A 12,067-nucleotide genomic window follows, 5' to 3' on the forward strand; every position below is an offset into this window, starting at 1 on the left:
CTATATGTTGAATTCCTCTCCCCCCCCCCCCCCCCCATGTCACCCAGCAGGGGGAGAGGGCAGGTGGCTGAACAGCACCCACACACACACAGTTCTGCAACACATTGTATAACAAGTTTCAACATCTCCCTCCTTTACCCATGCTTGTTACTCCTCCTCTCTGCACACATTCCCCTGCAGCAGTGGGTTTCCTACCTGTGAAATAAACTGTTATACTGTGTCCTACCCTTCAGAACAGTTCAGCATCACAGCTGGCACTCTCCAGAGCTGTCCCTGGGTGGGGAGGGGGGGGGGGAAGGGAAGGTGACCACCTTGGGACTCCACACTTTGATCCTCTCACCAGGAGAAGGTTGAGGATGCTTCCTCCTCTCCTGCCAGCTTCAATCTGAAGTCTGAACCGTGCAAGGCCCTGTAGACTGGTAAGGCCTGCTTGAGCCTGTACCTTCAGAGTGAAGCTGGCAAAGGAGGCAAATGCAGGTAAGAAGCACTACTTTCTGCCTAATAGTGGGAGCTAGGAGGATAGGATAGTAGGGTGGAATAGGGAGAATGCAGAGGATAATATCGGGCTGGTTTGCTTTGAGACTGATCTCCCCCTCCCCCCGACTTTGGGTCACACCTGGCAATCCAGGAACCCGGAGGACTTCTCATGTCCAATGTACATCACTACAGACAACTTCTAGTCCTGCTAGAGATTACTTTTAGAAAAAGAAAGTGACCTAAAAAAAAAAAAAGAGACTCTATTCCCCTACTCTACTTTGATAGCTCAGCTCAGAGTACCATCAGTCATACAGCCGCACAGTCTGCTACGCTCAGCCAGAGCCCCACTTTTCACCGGGCAAGTCAAGAAAACACAAGATGGGGCTTCCATGTGGGGTTCTGCCACTACTGTGTTCCACAGCAAAAAGGTAGGCTGGCAAGTTCAGCTGCAAACAGTCAACATTTTGTTTGGTTTTTTTTTTCCCTTGGTACTGATGTAAAGTCAATAACCGTGGTCCGCGCCATCGTTACCGTTTCTTTTTCTGCTTGAGGGATTTCCGTCGCTTCAGGATCATCTCGTACAGCTTGTCCATGCCTTCGGTCAGTCCCTCGCCGATGATGGCGCAGGCCGGCTGCACGTGGTAGGTGGTGGAGGGGGTCAGCTCGGGCAGGGCCAGCTGCTTCTCTATCTCGGCCACTGGCAGGGAGCGGGGCAGGTCCTGCTTGTTGGCAATGACCAGCAGCGGGGTGCCCTGGTTCTCGGCGAACTTGGTGACCTTGTGGAGCTCCGTTTTAGCTTCCTCCAGCCGGTCCACGTCCACGGAGTCCACCACGTAGATGATGCCATCGGTGCAGCGGCTGTAGGACTTCCAGAGCGGCCGCAGCTTCTCCTGGCCGCCCACGTCCCAGAAGTGGCAGCTGATGCCCTTGGCGGCACCGTTGCTCAGGCGGATCTTTTCGGTGTTGAAGCCGATGGTGGGCACCGTGTTCACAAACTCGTTGAACTTCAGCCGGTACAGCACCGTGGTCTTGCCAGCGGAGTCCAAGCCCAGCATGACGATGTGCAGCGACTGGAAAGCCGAGATGTTGGACGAAACGTTCCCCATCTTCCAGGCGCAATGAGAAGTGCCCGGCAAATTCTGTAATCGTCCAATTGATTTTTTTTTTTTTTTGATAAGGACTCTCCTCCGGGATTTTTGCCAAACCACTGGGCTTGAACCAGGGTGGGGCAGTGGTTATGAGAGAGGATTAAGAAGAAAGCACTGCAAATATGAGAAGTAAAAAATTTGCTCCTAGAAATTCAATATCCACAATTGTAATATATGGCAGGAGGGAACCGCAGTTCCCGTGGGATACGGCAGAAATCAACAGCTGGAGCGAAAACGTGTTCCCCGGATGGCAGGAATGTTCCAGCTGGCGCCGGTCCGGTCCCCCCCCAAGGGTTAAACTGAAGAGAGTAGCGGCTTTTAACCCTCGGCTCACCCTCCTCCAACACAGCAAAGGTCTGCAGAGTGCATGCAGCGCGCGCGAGCCTCAGCGACACCCGGCGCCGACCGGGGAAAAGCCCAGCGATGGTCCTCCGATTGCTCTGCTCGTCCTCTTGCTCCCCCAACGGAAAGCCACCCGCCGGCTAAACCAGCCCGCTTCCTCTTCTCAAGTTCCGGGCGGCATTCAATTCATTCATCGGATGCCGCCGTTTCCCTGCTGCAAAGCCTAGACCGGGGGGGGGGGGGGGGTGTATCGTCTCACCTCGCTGAGCTTCAGAAACGCCCCCAGCACCAAGGTAGGTCGGGCCGAGGTCCTGTGCTGCTGCAGCGGCAGTCCCTGCTGAATTGCCGCGAATAATTTCAGCAGCCGTGCTTAACGTTGCTCCGTGTCTCTCCCCCTCTCCCCAAGGGAGAAGCGAGGGCACCGTAATGAAACTGCAGCTCAATCCATCAAATCCCTCCCCGCGTCCCAGCACCCTCTCCGTCAGCGCCAGACAGGGGCTGGGAGGGGGCCGCGCGGCCGCTCTTAAAAGAGCAACGCCGCAGGCCGGCAGCCGCTCCCGACCCCCCACGTGATCCCTTTCAGCTCTTCTGCGAGCGGGAAGGAGAGCTTCATCTCGCAGAGCTTCTGAGCCAGCCCATAGTCTTAAAAGAGTTTCCTTCTGTGGCTGAGGGAAGGAACAAGGGAGGACTTTATAGTGGGCCCCAGCGGCTGTCCTGGATCGCCCTTTTAAGGATGGAAACTTGTTTTCGTTTGAAGAGTGTCAGGTATATATCACTAAGCATCTTTCGGCGCCTGCAGTCCTCAGCACTGTTACAATCTGAAGGCTGTGGAAGACGTTCAGCAATTCTGCAGCTCCATGGGTTCTAGGAGACTATTAATATTAAGCTGCACTGGATGTAGGGGCAGAAGTATCTTTATTTCCATGTGTAGAACATAGCATAGTGGCAACTTAATGCAGGATATTAAATGGAAAACAAAATCTTTACATCACTGAAAACGCAGCATTTTCGCCCTCATTCCTTTTCCCATAATAAGTAAATAATTATGCTAAATGTAAGTTGCTGAGCTCTATGGGATCCAAAATGAATGGAAGGAAATATGCAGTGTATTATTTTAAAAGTACAGCTGTGATTCTAAATACTTCAGCATTTCAACCTACCCATTTCCTAAGCTTTTCTTTCTTTCTTTTTTTTTTTATCCTAGTATCTTCTAGTTCAACTTTTTGCACTATTTTGAATTATCAAACGTGCACTTTGAATTATGGTCACACCCTTTTTAAAAATTTCTTCCTGCCTGAGTCCCCTTTTTGATTGTTTGTACAGTGTTTACATGCTTTGCATGGGTCAAGGTGATGTCTGCATGGGAGGGGAGAGGAATTCTGATGCTGATCAGCATAGGAGCAGCACCTTTCCCTCCTTTATTTTAGGAGATGCTTTCAAACAATTAAAATACACTCTTCAGGACTAAAATAAAAATCTGAAGGCAAAATCATAATAACTTGAATGTCTAATATTTTAATTAGTATTGCTACTGTAAAATATCACAACATTCTTTAAAAGAGATTGTACTATGAGCACACTTTGAAATACTAAGTGGGATGCTTTGAGGGACAATTTCCAAACTGCCTAGGTGCAAAATACCCTTGGACTTACTTTTCAAAGGGACAATTGCTATTATACAAAATACCCATGGACCTTTGCACCTGTTTTTTAAATATAATTTATTTACAACATTCAGAATATATGTTAATGAAGAAAAATGCACCTTCTCATAAGAGATACCTAAAAAGAAGAAAAGAAAAATAGTAGTAAAACATAAGAAACTAAGCAAATACCATAAATTAAAAAAAATAAAAGGACTAAAGACAACACTGGAAGTAACTCTTTCTACAAGTAGAGAACCAGCAGCCAGGACTGGTCTGTGGGGGTAGCCCTCCAGCCACTCTGAAGGCCCTTTCGGACCACAGGTATGCGTGAGCCCTTATGCAAGACTGAAGACAAGGTCCAGATAATGACACGGAACCAGGCGACAGATGAAGACAAGGATCCAGGCAAGGATGAGGAACCAGGCAAAGATTGAACAGGGATCCAGACAAGGACGAGGAGCCAGGCAAAAACCAAAGACAAGGACTAGGTGGACATGGACATGGAACAAGCTCTCTAAAGACCTGGAACAGGGCTCAGGAACTCGGAACTCGACTCTAAAACCAAGAGGACTCCAAAGACTTAATCCAGCGAAGATGGACCCAGGACAGACAAGACCACAGGAGCCCTGGAACAGAGCAAGGACCACGGAAGACCACAGGAGACCAGAAACTGATGACCACAGAAGACCAGGATAAGAGACCAAGAGACTTTGTGAAGGCCCCGAAGGCAAGACTGAAAAGCCCTAATCTAGGGAAGCCGGAGATGACTTCAGCCAAGGGCACCGCAGGCTTTTGTCGCCGCGAGCCCCTCAAAGCCAGAACTGTTACGCTCGCACCTGGGGAGACGCTGGCAGAAGCAACGGTGGTGTCTCTCTGCCGCACCGGTGGCGACTCTCCCGCCGCAGAGTGCGGCAGCAAGGCTGAAGCATCATCGAGTGGGTGAGGCTGCTCGCACGCCCTCCCGCAAGCGGTAATGCAACAGTTGCTGAGGCAGTGAGGGAAGGAGAGAAGGGGGGGGCCTTTAAAGGGCTTTGCATGAGAGGTCATCAGTGGGTGCCGAGGGTTTTTTCCCACCGCAGGCCTTTTAAACAAAGTGAGGTCAGGCGCGTGTGCACCTAAGGGGGCGCACATCTGGATGGCCCCGGCAGCGTCCTGCTGTGTGCGAAGATGGCCTGTCCTGCGATGTTGGAGTGCAGTGTTTTGCGGAAGAGGGAAGCAGCAGCGGCCCACCGTGATGGGAGCCCGTCAGACTGGTCTGGCTGGGGAAGTGAGTGTGGCATTTCACGGGGGCAGCCCGTGAACCACCAAATGTCACATTTTCTCCAAGCTGAAGAACCATAACTTTTTCTTCATAAGGGAGCCGTAACATCCCCGTAATCATTTTTGTTTCCCTTCTCTATATCTTTTCTGTGTCCGCTATATCTTTCTTGAGATAGGATGGCCAGAACTGCACACAGTATTCAAGGTGCAGTTGCTCCATAGATCTATACCGAGGCATTATGATTGTCAGTTTTATTCTCCATTCCTTTCTAAATAATTCCTATATAAAGCAGTGTGGTTGCCGCATTAGTCCACTCAAATACATAGAAATAAAGGTTAGCAAATGAAAAAAAGATATCACCATGTATTATTTTGTTTTCATTAACCTTTATGTCCATGATTAAGTCCTAACATTCTATTTGCTTTCTTGATCACTGCAGCACATTGAGCTGAGGATTTCAATATATCATCTATCTTTACTCCAAGATCTTTTCCGCAGGTGCTACAATGGATCCCAAGATTGTGTACTTACATTTTGGATTTTTTTTTTTTCTACGGACATCACTTTGTATTTATCCCTGGGACATTCCACTATTTACCTTCCTCTACTGGAAAAACGGGGAGATACTGACTCTTCCCAGTGTTTCTGTGTTGGGGGAAAGAAGAATTGATCCAATCACTCCCTGATCTCACCCCCCCGGCTTGCTCTCACAGTAGCTCCGGTAATCAAACCCCTGAGGCCTCCAAGCTGGCGAGAGCTTCTTTGACTTCTCTTGCTGGAAGGCAGCTTGATCTCTCCAAAATACCAACAGGATGCTAACACTCCCTTCAGATATTACGATGGAGCCATATCGGGCCCTCACCTCCCCAAGCATCATGTTCTTCTGTGGAGGCAGTCGCACTGTGGGCCTGCGTGATATATCTAGCTCTGGAAGGGGCAAAACCTCCCACACCACGGATTCTGCCGGGGCCAAATTGCCATGAGACACAAATTTGTCCATCAGGCTGAGCTGGGAAGTTAAGGGACTCGGAAGAGCATGAACCTCAGTCTCCCCCTTCCTCTTGATCATTATGACTGGAGTTCAAAGCACCAAAATATGAAAGGAAAAAAAAGGTCAGGTAAGCTGCTGCGGCCATCTGAGGTGCGCCTGCTTTTTTTGTTGGTAAAACTTCTATGGAAAATTAAAGTGTAGATTTGAAAATACAATCTGTGAAAGTAATTTTCAAAAGGTTTCACACGTGTAACTGGGCTTTTGAAAAGTGCTATGATATATGCTACGTTTTTTTGCATGTAACTCCTTTGAAAATTACCTCCTTTGTATGTTATTTTCTGATCCTGACCTGAACACCCCCCCCCACCCCCAAACCCCAGGAACACCTCCTCTTAATCCAGCTAATCGTATGTGCACCACGGAAACTCGCGTGCACTTTTAATTGGAGTCAGTGAGGGCAAAGTGTCAGACAGCCAGTATAACTGGGTAAATCGCTTTGACATTTGTTCTCCAAGCGGTCAATATTCAGTGCCACTTAGCCGGATAACTATTTATCCAGCAAAACAGTTATCCCACTAAGAGGCCGATACAGTAAAAATCGCGGGAGAGCGGGCGAGCGCCCGCTCTCCTGTGCGTGCGATTTAGTATTCAAATGAGTGCCCGCTGTAAAAAGAGGCGCTAGGGACACTAGCACGTCCCTAGCGCCTCTTTTTGGACAGGAGCGGCGGCTGTCAGCGGGTCTGACAGCCGACGCTCAATTTTGCCGGCGTCAGTTCTCAAACCCGCTGACAGATGCCGGCAAAATTGAGCGTCCGGTTTGCGAGCCGCGGGCTGATTTAAAATTTTTTTTTTATTATTATTTTTAATTATTTTTTACTTTTGGGACCTCTGACTTAATATCGCCATGATATTAAGTCGGAGGGTGTACAGAAAAGAAGTTTTTACTGCTTTTCTATGCAGTTTCCCAGTGCCGGCAGAAATTAACGCCTACCTTTGGGTAAGCGCTAATTTCTGAAAGTAAAATGTGTGGCTTGGCTGCACATTTTACTTACTGAATCGCGCGGGAATAACTAATAGGGCCATCAACATGCATTTGTATATTGCGGGCGCTATTAGTCTCGGGGGGGGGGGGTTTGGACGCGCGTTTTCGATGCGCTATTACCCGTTACTGAATAAGGGGTAAAGCTAGCGCGTCGAAAACACGCGTCCAAACACGGGTTAACAGGAGCGCACTGTACTGTATCAGCCTGTAGGTGGGGAGGAGTGGGGCAGGAGCATTCCAGGTTAGAGCTATTTATAATGCTAAGTGCCAATATTCAGTCTTAACCTAGCTTGATGGACTCTCTACCTGGGTAACATCAAGCTAGGTTGAGAGAACATTGTACAAATCTACCTCCACAGAATACACATCAAATCTTCACAAGAGTGTACTGTTCTGTTCATACATCTCATTCTGCATGTAAAAGTGGCCCCTAACCCCTACACTACTACCTAAACCTCACCTAGAGTTACTAGGTGAGCCTCGTCCTATAGTAGCATAAATAGCTGCTTACTATGGTGCCACCCCCAGAGGCTCTGTCTCTCTCTCTCTCTCTCTGCCCTTCCCCAGCCCAAAATGAATTTCTGAAAAAATCGCAAATTGCGTTATGAGCACAGCTTAACACAACTGAAAAAGGTGTAGTTGTTTTCGGTGTTAAAACTGTGCGATATTGTGCGTTATGGCTTCGCAAAGCCAGCCCACTTTTTCTGAAATCCCTCCCCTGACTCCTCCCCAATCCCTCCCCTTTTAAAAATTTGCATTGCACCATGCGTTATGGTGCTTATCGCGTGCGTTAAGGCATTTATCACATGAGAAAACGCCATAATGTGATTTCATAAATGACCCTGTAAGTTAGCCAGACTTATAAGTTAGCTGGATAAACTTATTCGGTTAACTGTTACATAGTTGGGTATATTCAGCGGCATGGCTGTGCCACTGAATATTCCAGACAAACTAGCAGGTATGTTTATCTGGCTAACTTGTTCAGTCAGATAGCGGCTGAATATGTACCTCTAAGAATCTAAGGGCCTTGTTCACTAAAGGCCGGATTTTAAAACCCCAGTTCGCGTAAATCCCAGGGTTTACACACGTGGCCGGGCCTTACGTGCACCGGGTCAATTTTCAAACTCACCCTGCCAAGAGCGTAAACCCCGGGACGTTAAAAGGGGCCTTAAAAGGGGGCGGTCCAGGGGGCGGGGCTAGAGGCACCCAGTACAGCAGCCATTTACCGCTGTGCCGGGGAATCGCGCACCAGCTGGGTGGCGGTGCATGCAACTTGCTCCTGCTCCTTTGCAGGAGCAAAAGGTGAGTTAAAAAATGGAGGGGGGGCTAGAATAGGGATAGGGTGAGGGTAGGTGTTGTAAACTGTGAGGTTTGGGTGGACCCTTGGACACTGTGGCAGCTGACCACGCCCTCGGGGGGAAGTCCCGTGAGGGGCCACAGGTCAGGCTCAGCTCAGGACACACAGAGTTTGATCTTTTATTAGACTGTGTAAGGAAGCCACCAGAGGTGGCAGTAGTGAGCAGCTGAAATAGCTCGGCAGGGCTGATATCCCTCAGGCAGTGGAACAGCGACTCCTCCGATAGCAGTGCTGTAGTGGAAAGAACTGAGAATAATGAGTACAGTGGAGAATATACAAGACCCCAGTATGGAGATCCCCAGGGTAGGGAGAGCAGACCCTCGAGGAGCGAGTACCTGATCCCTGAGAGCTGGGAGGCTTGCAGATGATGGACTCACGCAGCAGTTCCACGGAGATGGCACTGGGGCTGGAACGGAGGCAGGCCCTCGAGGAGCGAGTGCCTGGTTTCAGGGAACAGCTCTGAGGTGAAGATGGTAGTACTCACTGAATTTGAAGATTAGCGAATCCTTCCAGGCAGAAGAGAAGGTAGGAGTAGGCAGCGAGTCAGGGAACATGGGCCCTCGAGGAGCGAGTACCGGTTTCCTGATAGCGACCTGGAAAGCAAGTGAGGCCTCCAAGGAGCGGTACCCCGTTAGTGTTAGAGAGTCCAATAGAGATTGGAGAGGCAGAATAGCTGGGTATGGAGAGCGACTCCCATCCGTAGGATTCCCGTAGGATTACCCTTGCTAACTCAAAGGCTAGCAAACATTGTAGGCTTTAAATATCCAGGCATCATGGCGTCATCACTGGGGGACGCCCCAGAGGTTCGCGCTGAGTAAGAAATAAGAAGGGCTGCACGGCGCACGTGCCCTATAATACAAGCGGAGCATGGCAGCAGGCAGCGCCCAAGCCGGTCCAGGGATGCCGGAGAGGACGGCAGGCAGACGCCGCGGTAGCCAGGCGTCCATCCGCAGCATGAGAAGGAGCAAGCAAAGAGAGGTAGGTGGAGTGAAGCCATCAGAAAGGGACGGTTGCAACAGTAGGATAGGGGAAGAGGAAGGGAGTTTAGGGTAGGGAGTTGGGAAGTTCTCTCCCAGTCTGCTCCTTAATTGGAGTGGACTGGGAGGGAACTGGGGAAGGCCGCATGAGAGCAGCATGAGAAGGAGCAAGCAAAGAGAGGTAGGCGGAGTAAAGCCGTCGGAAAGGGACGGTTGCAACAGTAGGATAGGGGAAGAGGAAGGGAGGTTAGGGTAGGGAGTTGGGAAGTTCTCTTCCAGTCTGCTCCAGTCTGTTCTCTTCCAGTCTGCTCCTTTTCAGAAGGCGTTTGACAAAGTCCCTCATGAGAGGCTTCTACGAAAACTAAAAAGTCATGGGATAGGAGGTGATGTCCTTTCATGGATTACAAACTGGTTAAAAGACAGGAAACAGAGAGTAGGATTAAATGGTCAATATTCTCAGTGGAAAAGGGTAAACAGTGGAGTACCTCAGGGATCTGTATTGGGACCGGTGCTTTTCAATATATATATAAATGATCTGGAAAGGAATACGACGAGTGAGGTTATCAAATTTGCGGATGATACAAAATTATTCAGAGTAGTTAAATCACAGGCAGACTGTGATACATTACAGGAGGATCTTGCAAGACTGGAAGATTGGGCATCCAAATGGCAGATGAAATTTAATGAGGACAAGTGCAAGGTGATGCACATAGGGAGAAATAACCCTTGCTGTAGTTACACGATGTTAGGTTCCATGTTAGGAGCTACCACCCAGGAAAAAGATCTAGGCATCATAGTGGAAAATACTTTAAAATCGTCGGCTCAGTGTGCTGCAGCAGTCAAAAAAAAGCAAACAGAATGTTAGGAATTATTAGGAAGGGAATGGTTAATAGAACAGAAAATGTCATAATGCCTCTGTATCGCTCCATGGTGAGACCGCACCTTGAATACTGTGTACAATTCTGGTTGCCACATCTCAAAAAAGATATAGTTGCGATGGAGAAGGTACAGAGAAGGGCAACCAAAATGATAAAGGGGATGGAACAGCTCCCCTATGAGGAAAGGCTGAAGAGGTTAGGGCTGTTCAGCTTGGAGAAGAGACGGCTGAGGGGGGATATGATAGAGGTCTTTAAGATCATGAGAGGTCTTGAACGAGTAGATGTGACTCGGTTATTTACACTTTCGAATAATAGAAGGACTAGGGGGCATTCCATGAAGTTAGCAAGTAACACATTTAAGACTAATCGGAGAAAATTCTTTTTCACTCAACGCACAATAAAGCTCTGGAATTTGTTGCCAGAGAAGGTAGTTAGTGCAGTTAGTGGAGCTGGGTTCAAAAAAGGTTTGGATAAGTTCTTGGAGGAGAAGTCCATTAAATGGCTATTAATCAATTATACTTAGGGAATAGCCACTGCTATTAATTGCATCAGTAGCATGGGTTCTTCTTAGTGTTTGGGTAATTGCCAGGTTCTTGTGGCCTGGTTTTTGGCCTCTGTTGGAAACAGGATGCTGGGCTTATTGGACCCTTGGTCTGTCCCAGCATGGCAATTTCTTATGTTCTTAATTGGAGTGGACTGGGAGGGAACCTGGGAAGGCCGCATGAGAGCAGCATGAGAAGGAGCAAGCAAACAGGTCAATCCAGTACCGAGCGGTAGGAAGAGCTGCGTTAGTGCCCGGCACACTCGCGGTTTGCGCACGCACAGTGCAGCTCACCTACTGCTCGATCCTGTATGTAAATAGCTTGCAAATGCAAGCTGCGTCTAAGAAGCATCCGTGAAGCGTTAGGCCCGTGCAACCCATTTTACTGAATAGAGCGCTATACAGTAACCTGGGTGCGCGGGCCTAACGCTTCACGGACACGCTGGTATCTGTCATTTCAAATGTCATTTGAAATGACAGGTACCAGGACGCTTGGGATTGTCAGCCCTCTCCCCTCCTCCTGAAGCAAGGCGCGAAAAGCAGCCTTGCTCCGGGAGGAGGGGAGACAGGACTGGCAGTGTAAAGCGAAAAAAAAAGTAGCAAGAGCGAGGGGAGAGAGGACGGGCAATCCTATGCTCGGGATTGCCAGTCCCCCCTCCCTTCCTCCCGAAGCAGGGCGCGAAAAGCAGCCTTGCTCCGGGAGGAGGGGAGGGGGGACTGGCAGTGTAAAGCGACGAAGCGACTTACTTTTTGCAGCCCCCCTCCGGACATCGGCGAGGACGACCGCGGCTCCCCTCTCCTGCCTCCAGCTGCCCGCGAAGATGGACGCCTGCACGGGCGAAAGTGGCCCCTGTTCGTGCAATTGGGCCGCTCAAGACGTGATGTCACATGCCGTGACGCCAAACGTCGTGACATCACGCCTTGAGCGGCCCAATTGCACGAACAGGGACCGCTTTCGCCCGTGCAGGCGTCTATCTTCGCGGGCAGCTGGAGGCAGGAGAGGGGCTCGTCCTCGTCGATGTCCGGAGGGGGCTGCAAAAAGTAAGTCGCTTCGTTGCTTTACACTGCCAGTCCTCTCTCCCCTCCTCCCGGAGCAAGGCTGCTTTTCGCGCCTGCCTCGGGAGGAGGGGAGAGAGGACTGGCAGTCCCGAGCGTAGGATTGCCCGTCCTCTCCTCTCTCTCTCTTTTTGGCGTCCATCATCGCGGGCAGCTGGAGGCAGGGGAGGGGAGCCACGGTCGTCCTCTCCGATGTCCGGAGGGGGGCTGCTGCTCCCCTCGCTCTCTTGCTACTTTTTTTTTTTGGTTTTTCCGCTTTGGTTGCTTGCTTCGGGAGGAGGGGAGAGGACTGGGGCTGCCCCGGAGACCAGCACCCATGGACGCGGCCAGGGCAGGAGAGCGGGGGATGGG

The 12,067-nt window shown here is 49.9% G+C and overlaps 1 protein-coding gene across 1 annotated transcript; it reads right to left on the bottom strand.

The window, feature by feature from the left end:
* Window positions 1-888: 888 nt before the first annotated feature.
* ARL4C (ADP ribosylation factor like GTPase 4C) lies at window positions 889-2,541 on the bottom strand. Its single transcript, XM_029607510.1, has one exon. The coding sequence runs from the start codon at window positions 1,581-1,583 to the stop codon at window positions 1,005-1,007; it is 579 nt and encodes a 192-aa protein (XP_029463370.1). The 5' UTR covers window positions 1,584-2,541; the 3' UTR covers window positions 889-1,004.
* Between the last annotated feature and the right edge of the window lie 9,526 nt (window positions 2,542-12,067).

The sequence above is a fragment of the Rhinatrema bivittatum genome, chromosome 6, assembly GCF_901001135.1.
Source record: "Rhinatrema bivittatum chromosome 6, aRhiBiv1.1, whole genome shotgun sequence".
NCBI classification, from domain to species: Eukaryota; Metazoa; Chordata; class Amphibia; order Gymnophiona; family Rhinatrematidae; genus Rhinatrema; species Rhinatrema bivittatum.